General features: G+C 36.1%; 1 protein-coding gene across 1 annotated transcript; it reads right to left on the bottom strand.

Annotated features, from left to right (window-relative positions):
* Positions 1 to 6,417: 6,417 nt before the first annotated feature.
* Positions 6,418 to 8,392, bottom strand: LOC104889000 (ankyrin repeat-containing protein ITN1). Its single transcript, XM_048640653.2, has 4 exons — positions 7,952 to 8,392; positions 7,274 to 7,816; positions 6,838 to 6,948; positions 6,418 to 6,701 (listed from the first exon to the last, which is right to left on the bottom strand). The coding sequence occupies exons 1-3, from the start codon at positions 8,066 to 8,068 to the stop codon at positions 6,901 to 6,903; spliced, it is 708 nt and encodes a 235-aa protein (XP_048496610.1). The 5' UTR covers positions 8,069 to 8,392; the 3' UTR covers positions 6,418 to 6,701; positions 6,838 to 6,900.
* Positions 8,393 to 17,442: the final 9,050 nt, after the last annotated feature.

Raw genomic sequence — 17,442 nt, forward strand, 5'->3', positions numbered from 1 at the left:
AATACCACAACACCACAACCGCCTCACGCTGTAAAGAACGGAGAAGAGAGAGAGAAAGCAGAGAGTTGTAGCGGCAGCAGGCGACAAGCTCCAACGAGCTTAAGGAACACCGGCAAGCTTCATCAGCAATACAGGAAGAAGGAGATGCGAAGGGTGATTTCACGTGAGGATAGGGTTCACGGGGTTGGGGTTTTTGGGGTTTCTTCGAGCAGAGGAATGGCAAGAGGGAGAAAGAGTGAGGGTTTGATTTGAGTGAAAAATGCCGATAAAATAATTAGGAGGGGGGTTATTACCTCAATTACCGACAAAAGTAATAAAAGGGTCGGATGGTTCGAGAATGAGACCGAATATGGTTTTCTAATGTGCAAAATACCACTCAACTAATTGGAGAAAACCCAAAATATAAAATAATAATAATAGTAATATTAATAATCTCATAAAATTAATTAAATAAATACATTGCAAACACGGGTATATAATTCATATTCCAACTCAAATAAAATAAGAGTATCCGAAAAATAATTAACTTAATAATTATGATTAGCTTTTAATAAACGCTTTTAAAAATAAGCTTGTTACAACAACTTTATGAGGCAATTTGATGAGTAATTAATGATAATTTTATTACCATAAATAAAGGTAATATTGTCAATTATAGTTATTTTTTTACTAAAGGTGGAGTGGTCAAAATAAATAAAACGGTTTTTTCACCTGGTACCCCTGTGGTTTTTCAAAATTCATGGGGTACCCCTGGTTTTAAAAAAATGCACAAGGTACCCTTATTGTTTCAATAAAATGCACCAAATGCCCTTAATGACTAACAGCGTTAAGTTTCCGTTAGTCATTAATCCTAATTAGTCATCTAACTCTAATTAAGCCCTCTAACCCTAACCCTCTAACACCTCCACACCCACCCAACCTAAACCCTAACCCTAACTACCCACCCACTACATCCCCCTTCTACCTTCCCCAGCCCCTCCCCCACCCCACAACCACCCTCCCCTCATCTTGCAGCCCCGACCCACGCAACCTACCCCCACCCCCGTAGCCGTTCTCCCCCACCCCGCAGCCTACCCCCCACCCCGCAGCCTACCCCCAACCCCTGTAGCCGTCCTCTCCTCACCCCGCAACCGGCTCTACCCTTCTTCTTCATTTCTTTTTCTCTCTCCTTCTTCTTCATTGATTTTTTTCTTATTTCAAAAACTGATTTCGAAAATGGTTTCGAAAATGGTTTTCGAAATTGATTTCAAAATAGGTTTTCGAAAATGGTTTTCACAAAAGGTTTTCGAAAAAAGTTTCGAAAATGGTTTTCGAAAATCATTTTCGAAAACGATTTTCAAAAATGTTTTGGAAAATGATTTCGAAAATGTTTTGGAAAATGATTTTTGAAAATGATTTCGAAATTGATTTTCGAAAATGATTTCGAAATTGATTTTCGAAAATGATTTCGAAAATGATTTTCGAAATCAGTTTTAGAGGAGGTGGTGGTTCGGTCTACAGGGAGGTGGTGGTGTTCGCTGCTATGGGAGGGGGGATGCTGCCGGCGGTGGGGTGGGGGAGGGGAGATGTCACCGGGGGTGGGGGTGGGGGAGGGGGTATGCTGTCGGGGTGGTGGTGGGGGTGGTGGTGGGTTGGGTGGTGGGTTGGGTGATGATTGTGGGGTTAAGGTTTTAAGTTATGGGGTTAGGGTTTAGTTAGTTAATTAGGGTTTAATTAGGGTTAGAGGAGTTAATTAACCCTAATGACTAACGGAAACTTAACACCGTTAGTCATTAAGGGTATTTGGTGCACTTAACTTAAATAATAAGGGTACCTTGTGCATTTTTTTAAAACCAGGGGTACCCCATGAATTTTAAAAAACCACAGGGGTACCTGGTGAAAAAACCATAAATAAAACTATCCAAAGTGAAAAAACCGGCAGTGAAGGGGGAAGGGGGTGATGGTGGCTAGGGGAGGAGAGGGGGTGGTAGGATGGGTGATTATGGTGGGGGAAGGTTTGGGGTTCTTTTAATTTCAAAATGAGTTTTTTTGTAATTGAAAAATCAATTTTTTAATTAAAAAATGATTTTAAAATGTAATAAGGTTAAAGAAAATAAAAGAATAGAGTAGAAGGTTACCAAATAGAAGAAAGATAAAAATTGTCTACCAAATAGAATTTAATAAAGTTGAGGGTCACCATATAGAATTTCCCTAAAACTATCCAAAGTGATGATTATTGCAATAGAAAAAGAACAGAGGAAGTTTTTAATAAAATGGTGTTGAAAAATCTCATTTTATAGCAGCACAAAATCAACAATGTTAACAAAAAATTTGCAAAAAAATAATATAACCAAGAACCCGTGCAACGCACGAGCTTCAAAACTAGTAGTACTAATAGACAAAAGAAAAACAAATTGTGCAATTGCATTGTAGCACTCCCTAGTCCCTATAGCGTAGTAGTATTTTTGGTCCTTAATATATTTAATTTATTTGGGCCCCTTTTGTGGGAACCTGTAGTAATGTGAATTTCCTCTGTGCTGCCTTCGCACAGGGCCGGGCCACTCACCCAGAGGACCAATAAGCCTCGACCCTCCTCCCCCCAATCCCAACAATATTGAAATTTTGCTTCCACCAAGATTTGAACCTTGGTCTCCCATGTGGAAGATAGGAAGTCCTACCATTAAACCCAAGGGTTTTTGGTGTTATATTTAATTGCGTAGTAGTAAAATTTATATAACGTAAATAATGTAATTTATGTATTAGAATAAATTTAACAAAATTTCATACAATATTTTCATTGTTATATATTAGTGTTAAAATACAATTAGAGTTAATTAACTTTGATTTCGAAAAGTAAAGAGGTAAACTTAAAAGAATGGAGGGAATAGGAGTCAAAAGTAGATGAAGGACTAGAAATTCATCATGAGTCTTGTTTTATAGACGATTTTGTTGTTTACATATCTATACAAATATATTAAAAGGCGTGCATAAACAAGAAACTGTGCCACGTGGTGCTCTCTCTAGGGAGTTTTAGTTCATGTAATTCATGTCAATAAAAAAATTTAAAAATTGCATAGTATAGGGTTTGATCCCGAGACCTCAAGTACATATACTAAAATCTTACACACTATGCTAAGTAGTATTTAATGTTATTATCATAAAGTACTATATTAATAAATGAAACTTTTTCTTCTCCGGAGAATAGCCCGGACCTAACAACTAGTTTTGAAATAAAAAGTCGTAATTAGAGATATAAAACTAATAAAAGGCAACTTATACTTGATTGAAATTTTTTATGATATTTCGAGAACGAAAAAATGACCAAAACAAATATAAGTTGCATTTAAGGTCTTGAATTATGAACATTTTTTTAAAAAATGTTATATTTTCCTATTTGCACCATTGTATGTTAGCACAAGAAATTAGGAGAGAATACAGATTACAAAGATTTAAAAAAAGCGCAAATTAGATGGTAGACACAGGTATGAATTGGGCGGGACGGGTGCGGAAGATAGTACCTTCACACTCACACCAGCATAAAATTCGATCTCATCCCCCATCCCAGCCCCACCATCCATTGCAGGGGAAAATTCCAAACCCATCTCCGCCCCATCACGTATGTATTCAAACTCATCTTCGCCCGACGCCTACCAACCGCATGGATACCTGCACTTGCATCGTATCCACTTCATCCCCACCCCACCACACGCTTCGTACCCACATATTTATATTTTGCAAGATAAAATTATTAATAATATAAGTATATATAGAATTATAATAATAAATATGTGGGGCGGGCGGGGTGGGACGAGGTGGGTGGAGATGGGGCAGGTATAGCATAAAATCAACACCTGCTCCACCCATTCCTAGTACGATTTTAATCCCCATCCTCGCCCCATCCCCGCCAAACCTAAACTCATCTCTGCCCATATCCCCACGGTCTTGCCCCACATGGGTGGGGATAGGCGGTTTTGTACATGACCCCCCACTGCCATCCCTAGATACGGGTCTACCATGAGAATGGTGCGCATAGTAGAAAACGGTATCATTTTGTTATTTCAATGGACATTTGCAATTTTGGATTGAACATCTATAGGACCCAATTCAATTTCTCTTTCCTTAACTTTTTCGCCTCATGTGCATTGCAAAGCAATAAACATCCAGTTTATTCCAATGAACATTATAGACTATAGTGTAATGAAGACACGCGATTGTTGATTGAACATTTGCAATTTCGCAATGAACATTTATTAAGCATTTAGTGTAATAAGCACATTCTTTTTTGTTGAATGAATGATTGCAATTGAATTGAACATGTTCGACTTATTTCAAAATCCAGTATGTTTACCAATTTTCAAAATTCAAAATTGTCGCTAATTTTCAAATATGTTTCAAATTTACCATTATTCATATCTCACTTCATTCAACCTACTGTTGATTCAAATTGTTTGTTTGTTCATCCAAATTCTTCAAAATTAATGTTCTTTCAAATTACTTATATGTTCATTGCAGGATCGGTCCTCACAATTTATGGGTCCAAGGTGAGATGAGACGTAAGAACCCTTTAATTCTAATATATAATTAGCAAGTTTTGATTTTTGGGTAATACATAGATTACGAATAAAATAATATGGCAATATAATATCTTGTTTTTTGGTCGACCTTTGAAGAAACAATGGAAGAAGTTATAATATAAGCTATGAACATATAGGAATTTTATAAAAAGGATATAAAATATGTTTTGTGATTCAAGCACAGAATTATACGAATCCTTTGATAAACATATTAATGGTCAAATTTTTGTGTTAATAAACTTGCTAATAAGTGAAAAATAATAGAAGTAAAAAAATGAAGAAATATATCACATAAATCCCTACGTCTATAGTACCATTCTACTTTTCTTTTTAAGATTTCCTTTTTTAATTCTTTCAATTTCAATTATCTACTTGATATTATATGTAACTATTGGAACTTTGGAAGCAAACTTTAAAGCCAACTACAATTTATATTTTATTATTTTGTTCATTAGTGGGAAGTATTAGGGATTAGTATAAACAAACCTCTCCCTAGACTAGAGATGGCAATGGGTCGGGTCTAGCCAGACCCAGATCCATTTATTTTTTTAAGATCCAGACCCGACCCAGACCCATTGGGTCTAGAATTTTTAGACCCGGACCCAGACCCGCTGGGTCTAGCGGGTCCACGGGTCCTAAATGGATCCTTCTTAGTTTTTTATTTTAAAACAATTACACTTATTTTTAGTGCATGTTGTTGTGGCTATAATCACTCCATTGTTTCAAGAATATATTTGTGAAATCGGGAGTAGTGTGTTTGTGCAATCATGATTCATGGGTGGTGTTGGTGATTTGGTGGTCGTGCGTGGGACTGTGCTAGGAGGTCGCCGGATTGGTCGCAATCAAATTCAACTATCCCTTATGAAGTTCAAAGCAATATGAATGGCAATAAAATTATTCTCCTAGCCACAACTTAAAGTCAAAGAAAGGACAAATTGGACAAACAGATCCAAAACGAAAAAAGAAATGCTCAAAGTGTGATGATAATGAAGAAAAGTAGGAGAACAAACCAATTTTACGGTGATTAACTTTGCGTTTATTAGGCAGAGGTTGTGCTGGGACTAGGAGTATCAAGTTACTGTTAGAGAGTAGAAACAAGGAAGGAGTGAGCCATGGAGTTAAAGATGTAAGAGAATAAGAAAGAAATAAACGGCGGTTAAACATGGGCTGATGATGAGTATTAGCATATTAGGGTTTTCGTCTTGTAGAATTTAATTTTTTAAAATATATTAATATATATGGGTCTGTGGGTCGGGTCTGGACGGGGTTTGGGTCTGACATTTTTGGACCCGGACCCAGACCCGACCCATGCTCTCCGGGACCCAGACCCGACCCAGACCCATTGGGTCTAAAAAAATGGACACATACCCTTATAAATGGGTCGGGTCCAAGCGGGTCTGGGTCAGGTCCAGGACCCATTGCCATCTCTACTCTAGACTACAATACCGCATCTTCATTTTCTTATGGAATAAAACCTTCTTTTCTCTCTCGACTTCTGATGTCTGGTATGCCACAACCTAATTTTCCCAATTAAATGCTTCTGTAAAATAGTACACGATTTTCCCTAAAAAGAGTGAAGTTGAACAGGACATGGCTACACATATCCACTGGTAGACAATCCACTACTAATAGAGTATTAAAATAATATTTATTATGTGAGTTGGATTCCATTACCACAACACTTAACAAGTCTTTATTAATGGTGGGTAGTCTACCCGGTGGGTAGACAAAGTTTTTTTCAGTTGAACACCTACATATTAATGCTAGGACATAGAAAAGGCAACAAGATTTCTATTATTACTTGTGCATGACAGTGAAGTCATGTAATAGCTTTTTATATTTTGGACCTTTACCCATAAAAAAGTTTTCACTTAAATATTTTTGATTTGGCCCCCCTTTAAAGTCCAGCCTCTGGGCGGTTGCCTCTCTTGCCATCCCTTAGGGTTGAGCCCGGTTCATTGTGATAAATATTTATGTTGTCATTATTATTTTTTGTAATATACAAGTATGATTCCGTGATGAATAATATACTATCTATAATCTGAAATCCAAAAGTGAATGTCCAAAAGTTCACGTCTTTCTCCCTTTTCATAGCTACTTGTTGACCACGTTCACACAGAGATCATTCCCACATGTAGATGCTTCTCCCTATAACAGGAATTCAAAATATTTTCAGCAAGTAATTTTGTTTGCCATATACTGTTTACAAATTGTATATTAAAACAACCTAAACGTACCTTTTGTTATCATAGAACGTGGAGATTAAAAATATGACTTCATTTACCTCTTTTAAGTAATGGGATTTGATCTCTGTGGTCCACTGGTCCTATTCAGTATTGTAGAATTTTTACTCAACTTTCTGAGAGTTATCATCTCGAGAAGCAACTGCTTTTCCCTGGAACAAAAGTTAATTGTTATTGGAATGAATTTGATCTTGTGTTCTACTTTTTGTCTTTGTTTATCATACAGAGTTTTAAGAAAGTGTAAACACAGTCTAACTCAATCCTGAATGCCAAACTTAAGAGGGTGAATTAGTATGGCTCTAAGGCTATGTTTAGTTCGCCTTAAAATAGTAATATGCAGTGAATATGAATCTAGTTTAGTAAGAATCAATAAACGATATAAGAGAAATCATTAGAGAATCTGTGTAGTGAAAAGAAAATCAAAATACTGCAAGAGTCGAATGAAGTGAAGAGCGCCAAAACCGGGTTAGATTTTACCTCTTCAAGCAATCGGATCCTATCGCTCTGGTCTCGGTTAGCCGCAGGGATTAGCTTGGCAAGTATGTAATGTAAAATGGTCCTATTTGCTGAAATTACAGCCAAAGAGCACATGATGAAGATGATTATGGCTGCCCACAAGGAGCTTTGGTCTATTACAGTATAGACACCAGTCATAAATGCCAACATTGTACCATACAAGGATTGCATAAGTATGAGCACACTGCGATCAACCAATAAATATGACATATCACGTTCGGAAACCATGGACCATATCAAGCAGAACAAGACAAACATGGATGTGCACATGGCATAGGCATCTGATAGTATGAACACTAAAAATGCTGCTTCCTTTCCCATGACAGCCTTGCCAGTTTTGCTGTCAAGGCCTCCAGGGAGTGTAAATCCAGCCGCGAATGTGATTGTTGCCAACAGAGCTGCGACTACAGAAAGAGTGTTACGCATTTGATCCAGGTTCGTCCCAGGTTGGATATATGTAGTTTTCAGGAGTGGATTTACTTTGATTTGCTTGCACATCTGTGCCTGCAGGCCAAGTGATTATGTTTATTGATGTCCCTGAATTTCTAAACAAACATGATAATTGAATTTCGAATTCCAAGATCGATGACCACCACAATGTACACATAATAAGTATAAAGAGAGGAATTGAAGTAGTACCCAGTTGTCATCTTGTTTGCAAAGCTTGGCAAGCAAATCCATGGCAGTTGTACCATTAAAGTCCTTTATGTTTCGCTCAACCTCAGTATCAACAAGTAAGGCCTTAGCTAGAAACATGTCCTTCCTCTCTAGTGCTCGGTGCAAAGGCGTTGCACCCTCAGCATCAGTTGCATTCTTAAGTTCCGCAATGGATGGAATATTTAAGAAATCGAAGTATTCATTTAGAGTTTTGAGTTTGATGTGGTGCAGAGGAGTGTCAATTTGTTCACGATAAACCCTTTGAAGATCTTGACAAGTATTAATGAAAGCAAGTACTGCCCATGTCTCATCTCTCTTACATGCTGCAATCCAATCGAAAGGTTCCTTTTTTATCGAAGAAGGGTTCGCCAGTAACTCTACAAGCCATGGGATATTTTCTCCTTTGGCTATGTGTAACAGAATACAGTTATTCTGTTATTAGCAATCTGTTAAGAAATTCTGTTAGCTTGTATTTTTCAGTATAAGTAGCTAACAGTAGCTATACTTGGAATTCATTCAGAAAATCAATGACAAACTTACCTCCTATCTTTCTCTCTCTATCGTTCTATCTCTATTCCCTTCTATCTCTCTCTTCAATCTATCTCTCTCTCTCTACTTCTTCAGCTTGTTATTAGCTAATAATAGAACTCTTTAGAGTTGCTATTACATTGGTATCAGAGCAAAGCTGCTGTTTACTCACATTCAAGCATCCATTGTTGAGTTCTTTGACTCAAAGGTGTTTGTAAAAAGGCCTGAGTGAAACCCAGACAAATTTTCTTCAATTTTCTTGAAAATTGTTAACTGAAACTGGAATTCTGGCACCTGCAACAAGGAAGTTAGCTGCTATGGAAGATCAATTAAAGCTTCAAGCAAGCAGATTAGAAGCACAGCAGACCCAGATTAAACAATTCGAGGAGTCACTGAAGTCTATGATGCAAACCTTCTCTGAGATGAATGAGAGGTTAAAAGAAACAGAATCAAGAAGGGCCTCATCTGAAGCAGGGTCACCCAGGTATTCAGAATCCAATTTCAATCGGGTTCAAGGGTATGTGCCTAAATTGGATTTTCCTAAATTTGATGGTAGTAATCCTAGAATGTGGATTAAAAAGTGCAATAAGTACTTTACCTTGTGCAAAGTTGCTGATGATCAGAAGGTAGATCTTGCTTGCTTAAACATGATTGATAAGGCAGAACATTGGATGTCTAGTTACATTGTTAATAGAAAGAATCTTGACTGGTCTGAATTCATTATTGATCTGTCTGCTAGATTTAGAGATGAAGTTGGGGTTAATATTGTGGAAAAATTTAATAAAGTTTCCCAGAATGGTAGTCTAGAAGAGTATGTGGATGAATTTGAAGAATTGAAAGCTTTGATGTTACAGCAGAACCACATATTACCTGATTCTTACTTCTTAGATTCTTTTATTGGTGGATTAAAACCTAACCTCAAACCCTTTGTAAGAGCTTTTAAACCATTAACAATGGCTGAAGCAATACATTATGCTAGGTTACAAGAAGAAAACATAAGGGCTAGTCAACCTAAACCAACATTTTCAGCTTCTAAATACACAAAACCAGTTTTGCCTCCTCTTTTACCTACCCCTCCTAGTTCTTCTAAACTAAATACTATACAACCCACTTATTCCAAGCCTTTTCAAACCAGTTTCCAAAGACCCCAAGTTAACATTTCAAGGGAAGAAAGAAGGGAGAAACAGTTGAAGGGTGAATGTTATTTTTGTGATAAGCCTTATGAGAGGGGTCATAAGTGTAATTTGAGACAAACTCAATTGTTTTTGATTGAGATTCCTGGTACAGAAGAAGAAGATGATGAAAACGATCAGTGTATGGAAGGATGTTTTGAGGCTGAAACTGTGGAACCTTGTATTTCAGTTACAGCATTAAGTGGTAGTCATAATTACCAGACTATGAGAGTCACTGGGTTGTATGGGAAGAAACCTTTACATATATTGGTTGATTCTGGGAGTACTCATAATTTCCTAGACTTAAGTTTAGCTAAGTCTTTAGGTTTACAACTAGAACCAATTGCTACACAAGCTGTCACTGTTGCAGATGGCAACCACTTAGCATGTCAATTCATTTGTAAAAATTTCAGATGGAAGCTACATAACATTGAATTTCAATCTGACATGTTGTTGATTCCCCTGGGAAGTTGTGATATGGTATTGGGTATCCAGTGGCTTAGTGAATTGGGTACTGTCAAGTGGGATTTTAAGAGGTTGGTTATGCAATTTGAGTTGGATGGTGTGCAGCATACCTTACAAGGTATACCTCCTAAAGGTGTGAAGACTACTTTGGGTACTCAGAAACTGTTTAATCAGTCCATTCAATTGTATTTTATGCAATTGGCTAGCACAAACATTGATAATTTGGGAGTTGTGAATTGTGTAAGTGATGATACTACTGCTGTCCCTACTGAAGTCCAGACAGTCTTGGATGATTACTCAGATGTTTTTGCTGCACCTACATCATTACCTCCTTCTAGGGGAGTATATGATCACAGGATCCCTCTTGAGTTTGGTACAAACCCAATTAATATTAGACCATATAGATATCCTCTTAAACAAAGAGATATCATTGAAAAGTTGGTCTATGAAATGGAAGAACAGGGCATCATTCAGCCTAGTTGTAGTCCTTTTGCATCTCCTGTTGTATTGGTTGGCAAGAAGGATGGTTCCTGGAGGCTATGTGTGGATTATAGGAGTTTAAATCAAAAGAAAATTAAAGATAGGTTTCCTATTCCTGTGGTTGATGAGTTAATTGATGAGTTATCAGGGGCAACAGTGTTTAGCAAGCTTGATCTCAGGGCAGGCTACCATCAGTTGAGAGTAAGCAAGGACGATGTATTCAAGACAGCTTTCAAAACTCATAATGGGCACTATGAGTTCTTAGTTATGCCTTTTGGCTTAACTAATGCTCCAGCATCTTTCCAATCTTGGATGTATCACATTTTCAAACCCTTACTTAGGAAATGTGTTCTAGTATTTTTTGATGATATTTTAGTTTACAGTCCTAATATTGCAGATCATATTTCACATTTGCATTCAGTGTTTCAGTTGATGAGGCAACATCTTCTATTTGCAAAGAAGAGTAAATGTGCCTTTGCAATGGATAAAGTGGAATACCTTGGACACTTTATTTCAGGCACTGGAGTACAGACTGATCCAAAGAAGATAGATGCTGTATTGAAATGGGCTGCTCCTACTTGTGTCAAAGAATTGAGAAGCTTCCTTGGCCTAGCTGGCTATTACAGGAAGTTCATAAGGGATTATGCTTGCATTAGCAAGCCTCTCACTTCCCTGTTGAAGAAAGGAGAGTTTTCCTGGACCCCAGATGCTCAGAAAGCTTTTGAACTCCTCAAGCAAGCTTTAAGTTCAGCACCTGTACTCGCATTACCTGACTTCTCTCAGCCCTTTGTTGTGGAGACTGATGCATCAAATTATGGTATAGGAGCAGTACTGATGCAGAATGGACATCCCTTGGCTTTTCTTAGTAAGTCACTGGGTCCCAAATGGAAGAAGTTGTCAGTCTATGAAAAAGAACTTTTAGCTCTTGTTACTGCTGTTCAGAAATGGGAACAGTATTTGTCTGGGCAACAATTCATTATTAGAACAGACCAAAAGAGCCTCAAGTGGCTTTTACAACAAAAAATCTCTACCCCTTTTCAACAATTTTGGCTTTCAAAATTGATGGGGTTTGATTATATCATTCAGTACAAAAGTGGGAGTGACAATTTGGTTGCAGATGCTCTTTCCAGAATCTCTGGTGCTGAGGTATTATGCTTAGCTCTCTCTGTCTTGGATTCTAATTTACAACAATTAATCATAAAGAGCTATGAATTGGACATTAATTTTCAACACCTTCTCACTGATCTGCAAAATGGAGTAGTGGTTCCTTCTTTCTCTTTACAAGATGGCTTAATTAGAAGAAAAAAGAAGCTGTTAATTGGTCCTGACAATGAATTGAAGTTAACTATCCTTCAATGGTTACATTCATCTGGTATGGGAGGTCATTCTGGGAGAGATGCCACATTGAAGAGGGTTAAATCTCTCTTTTATTGGAAAGGTTTAACTAAATTTGTTACAACTTTTGTTAGAAATTGCTTGATTTGTCAAGCTAACAAAAGTGAAAATGTAGCTTCTCCTGGGTTATTACAACCTTTGCCTATTCCTGAGGAGGTGTGGATTGATGTATCTATGGACTTTATATCTGGGCTACCTAAGTCCCATGGGAAGGATGTCATCTTTGTAGTAGTTGATAGGCTAAGTAAGTATAGCCATTTTATGGCCTTAGCACATCCATACTCAGCTGAAATTGTTGCTCAATGCTACCTAGATAATGTGTTCAAACTACATGGATGGCCAAGGTCCATTATAAGTGACAGAGATTCAGTTTTCTTGAGCAAATTCTGGCAAGCTCTCTTTACTATTCAAGGGACAGATCTGCTACTATCATCAGCTTACCATCCTCAAACTGATGGACAAACTGAGATAGTTAACAAGTGTGTGGAGTCCTTTTTGAGGTGCATGTGTAGTGAGAAGCCCAAAGACTGGAGTTTATGGTTGCCATTGGCAGAGTGGTGGTACAACACCAATTTTCACACTTCAACACAACTTACCCCTTATGAGGTAGTTTATAACCAACCCCTCCACTGCATTTACCTTATCTACCAGGAGAGACTTGTGAAGAAGCAGTAGATAGATCAATGCAAAAGAGAGAAAGTATGATTCATATGATCAAGTTTTTCCTTAAAAGAGCTCAAGACAGAATGAAATCTCAGGCTGACCATAGAAGGAGTGACAGAAATTTTGATGTTGGCGATTGGGTTTGGCTGAAATTACATCCTTACAGACAGAAAACCTTAAAGTCTTCTACAAGTGAAAAGCTTTCTCCTCGTTACTTTGGGCCTTTCAAGGTGATTACCAAAGTAGGAAAAGTAGCTTATAAGCTTCAGCTACCTGATAATGCTCAAGTGCATCCAGTGTTTCATGTGTCTCAATTGAAGCAATGTAGAGGAGATTTACCTACTATTACTCACATTCCTGCTTGGCTGCAAGGTACATCTGCCACATCGACCTTACAACCAGCAGCTATCCTAGAAAAGAGGGTGGTGAAGCATCAGAATACAGCTCAGGTGCAGTACTTAGTACAATGGGAGGGTTGTCCTATTTCTGAAGCTACTTGGGAATGGGCACAACAATTTGAATCCAGTTATCCTACATTTTCAATACCATAAAACTGTTCTTTAAGTGTTTGAATTCATGTAATTGCTGTAAGAATTCTTTTATAAGGGGGAAGGAATGTAACAGAATACAGTTATTCTGTTATTAGCAATCTGTTAAGAAATTCTGTTAGCTTGTATTTTTCAGTATAAGTAGCTAACAGTAGTTATACTTGGAATTCATTCAGAAAATCAATGACAAACTTACCTCCTATCTTTCTCTCTCTATCGTTCTATCTCTATTCCCTTCTATCTCTCTCTTCAATCTATCTCTCTCTCTCTACTTCTTCAGCTTGTTATTAGCTAATAATAGAACTCTTTAGAGTTGCTATTACACTATGTCAAGGGCAGTTTTTCCTTTGTCATCACGCATGTTAATCATCCACCAATATTTTTCAAGCAACCGCCTCGCAAGGTTTTCTTTTTTCGCAATCAGGTTATCAATATTCAATCACCATTAGTGTCAATTCAGAGAAAGTTGAATAATGATTAGTTATGTACTAGTACTACGTTTTCTTTGCTCAACAAAGAGTAACAATAAATTAAACTAGCCTTATATGCGTGCATGGAATGAAACTGATGTGCAGGTTTTAGTATTTTGGTCCGCGAGATGCCCCAGGTCGGTTGCAGTTATCAAATATATTATTAGTCATAAATCTCATTTTCGATTTTATTAGCTTTTCGTAATATTCTATCTAGTGCCTGAAAATTGCACTTTATTGCATGATAAGTTGTTTTAAAAAAAAACTTATAAGGAATTTGCGGATAAAATAATAACAATCTAAACGAAATTAGGGTAAGATAATATTATTACTTAATAAAAGTGGTAGACTTCAAAAAGTTTGTCTATGTTTTTATAATTACATATAATTATAAGACTTTATTGTATTTTACTTTAAAACATTAAACATTGAAAGTGTAGTGGATTAGTGGTTAAACTTTCACATTTTTATTTCAAAGATCACGTGTTCAAATCCTAGTAATTACACATTGTTAATATTTTAAAATGAGATTATAAACATGTATATTTGAGCAAAGTGCCATGTGGCACCGTTCCTTTGATAGGAACGTCTTTTAATATATTCGTATAGATTTTTTTTTCTCAAATCAGAGGACCACAATTTGTATTTTCTATTTTTAAATAGTTAAAGTATATTGGTAAAAAGGGTGGATACCAAAATTGTCAAGAGTTCTCATATAATAGAGATAGTCATGACAAAATGCCTATAACAAAGTAAATTAAATAGTTATTTACAACATACAAGTACTACATAATAAAGTAACTATTAAATTCATAAAGATATATTAAAAATACTGCTTTCATTTTCAAAATAAATAATACAATTTTTTTGTCAAAAAATAATAATAATTCGAAGTGTCACCATTTTCAAAACGTGTCTTTGACTAATAATATTATATAAATTATTTACAAAAATCAAAATAGTGATATCTTTAAATAAAACCACGATAAATTTTATAAAATCCCATACTCATTTAGGCTATGCTTAGTTCACCTGAAATTTTCTGATCTGAACTTATCTGATCTGATCTGATCTGAACTTATTTTTTCTGAACTGATCTGATTACAAGATCTTATCTTTTAGATTTCTCTCAATATATAAGAAAAAATATAGTCATGTGGGGTCTTGTTTGATTCGTCTCAATGAGTACTTTATTAATATTCAATTGTTATAATTTTTACTAATATGTAATGAAAGATATTTAATAGTAAAAATGAGTTTTAAAACTGACTGATCTGAACTTATTTTTTCTGATCTGATCTGATAGATCTGATCAGATCTGAAATAAGCAAAAATAAGGTGAACTGAACATATCCTTAGTCATTATACTTGTAAGTTCCAAAAATAGACACAACTTGCTTCCTGTCAGCTCCTCCCACCTACTCACTGAAATTTAATTTCTTTGCATGTTATCAAACTTCAAAAAAAAAATTCAAAAACAAAATCCTTTTCAAATTCTTTTTCAATATGAATTTATGATTACTCCAATTAAACTCGTTTTTAGCCATCAACAGATTAGGATAACACTTGACAATGAATTTATGAATACTCCCTCCCTCCCTCACGCCTTCCCCCCACACCTGCCCCCGCCACATCACCCCCTTTCATTTTCGAGATCTCCTAGTGAATTTTCGAACAAGCTCGAAAAACTTTAAGGATAGAGTAGGGTTAAAAGTTAGATGTTAGGGTTTAGTTAGTTTAATTAGATTAATTAAGATTTAATGAGGTTTAAAACTAACGACGTTAACTGGCCTTAGATATTAAGGACATGTAGACGTATTACCAAGAAATTGAGGGGTAGCTGGTGAATTTTTGAAAACTCGGGATATCTAGTGAAAAAACGATCTAGTTAAGTAGCTTATAAATCAAATTATTACCTGGACAGCGGTATAGCAAATGTAGCACTGTGCGTCCATCATATCGAAAAAGCATTCTACAAGGTAAATCCTGAATTTTCAAAATTTCTTCTGCCACTTGGACATATCCTTCATAAAGAGCCATAATGAGCGGACACTCGCCGGAATTGTTTGCAATCTGAGATAATGTGGGATCGAGTGATAAGTAATACTTTGTTAGTTCTGCATTGTACACAGCTAAATGCAAAGGTGTGTTTCCCTTGTAATCCTTTAATTTCCAAGGAGGCGGCCTGTCAAGTGTTATCCTCATCTGATCTCTTGTTGGCAAGCATGGTAACCACGTATAAGCGCTCGCGTAAAATCAATACTTGATGCGACCGCTGCAATATGTAATGGACTGAGATTAATGAGTGTCCTATCTTCCGTTGTACAATAGATATAGTGCGTGAATACCCTGGTTTTTATGGTTGGATCAAAGTCTCCCTCTTTCTCTATAAGCAACTTTAATGGCCAATCTTTTCCAATGTCTGCCCATTGGTGAAGAAAACTGTACCCCATATCATCAACTTTGTCCATAAGGTCCGGATGCTTCTCCAACAACAATTTTAGAACATGTTCTGTCATTCACAAATTTTGTATTATAATACTTCATAGCATATTATAAATACCTATTATTATTAGGGACAAAGGGACTCAAACAAAACTACATTTCTCCACCAAATCTCAATTGCTTAATGTAGAACATTTAGAGCATGTGTGATCTAAGGGTCTGTTCTCTTCGGCATAAAACAGCTGAATTGAACTGAGCTGAACTGATCTGAACTGAACTGAACTGAACTGATCTGAATTGAACTGAACTGATCTGAACTGAACTGAATTGAACTGAACTGATCTGAACTGAACTGAACTGAACTGAAATGAACTGAACTGAAATGAATAGTGATATGTGAGAGTAAAAGTATTGTCAAGAGCTGAACTGAACTGAACTGAACTGGTCTGAACTGAACTGATCTGAACTGAACTGAACTGGTTTGAACTGAACTGAATTGAACTAAACTGAACTGGACTGAACTGAACTGAACTGAAAATAAGCTGGGGAGAACAGGCCCTAAGTCATGAAATGAAAGACAATGGAATCAGATAGAGTAGATTGGAATGTTATAAAAAACTTGTTACCTAAAGTGTTTGGTTTAAGTCTTGGAACGGAGATGGAAATTCAATATAAGTAATGAGAAACAACATGATGAAAGATAAAAGTTTTATTTCACCATTATTTCAATCTAAGGTTCCGTTCTTTTACATTTAGTTTCAGTTCAGTTGAACTCACATCAACTTATAAACACCATAATGATGAAGAAGAAGAAATAAGAATAATTATGAAATGATCTTTGACCAAAGATGGATATATAAGAAAAAAATATATAGGAAGAGTTCCAAACAATTGGGGAAGAAAATGAAGGAATTTGTCCTTCCATCAAGTTCATCAATTAATTGTACTCCCTCTAATCCTTATTGATATACCTAGTTTGTTGTGCACGTCTTTGACTATTCTTAATATATGTAATTACGTATTAATGAAAAAATTATAGAAATTTGATTTTATTCAAGTTCTAATTAAGACGGATCAAATAAGAGCTCACATGACTATGTTTTTTTTTTCTTTTATATTGGAAATAATCTAGCAGATTCTATATATAAACTCTAAATAGTGCCAAGATTTCAAGTAGGAACATAAGTAAGGAATGGAGAGAGTAATAGAATATAGGATCATTATTTGAGATTAATTAATTTATACATTTAGGTGGTTGTAGTGTTTAGAAACCAACTACAAATTGTAAGTCCTGATTAGATTAGAGT

This window comes from Beta vulgaris, chromosome 3, assembly GCF_026745355.1.
Source record: "Beta vulgaris subsp. vulgaris cultivar EL10 chromosome 3, EL10.2, whole genome shotgun sequence".
NCBI lineage: Eukaryota > Viridiplantae > Streptophyta > Magnoliopsida > Caryophyllales > Amaranthaceae > Beta > Beta vulgaris.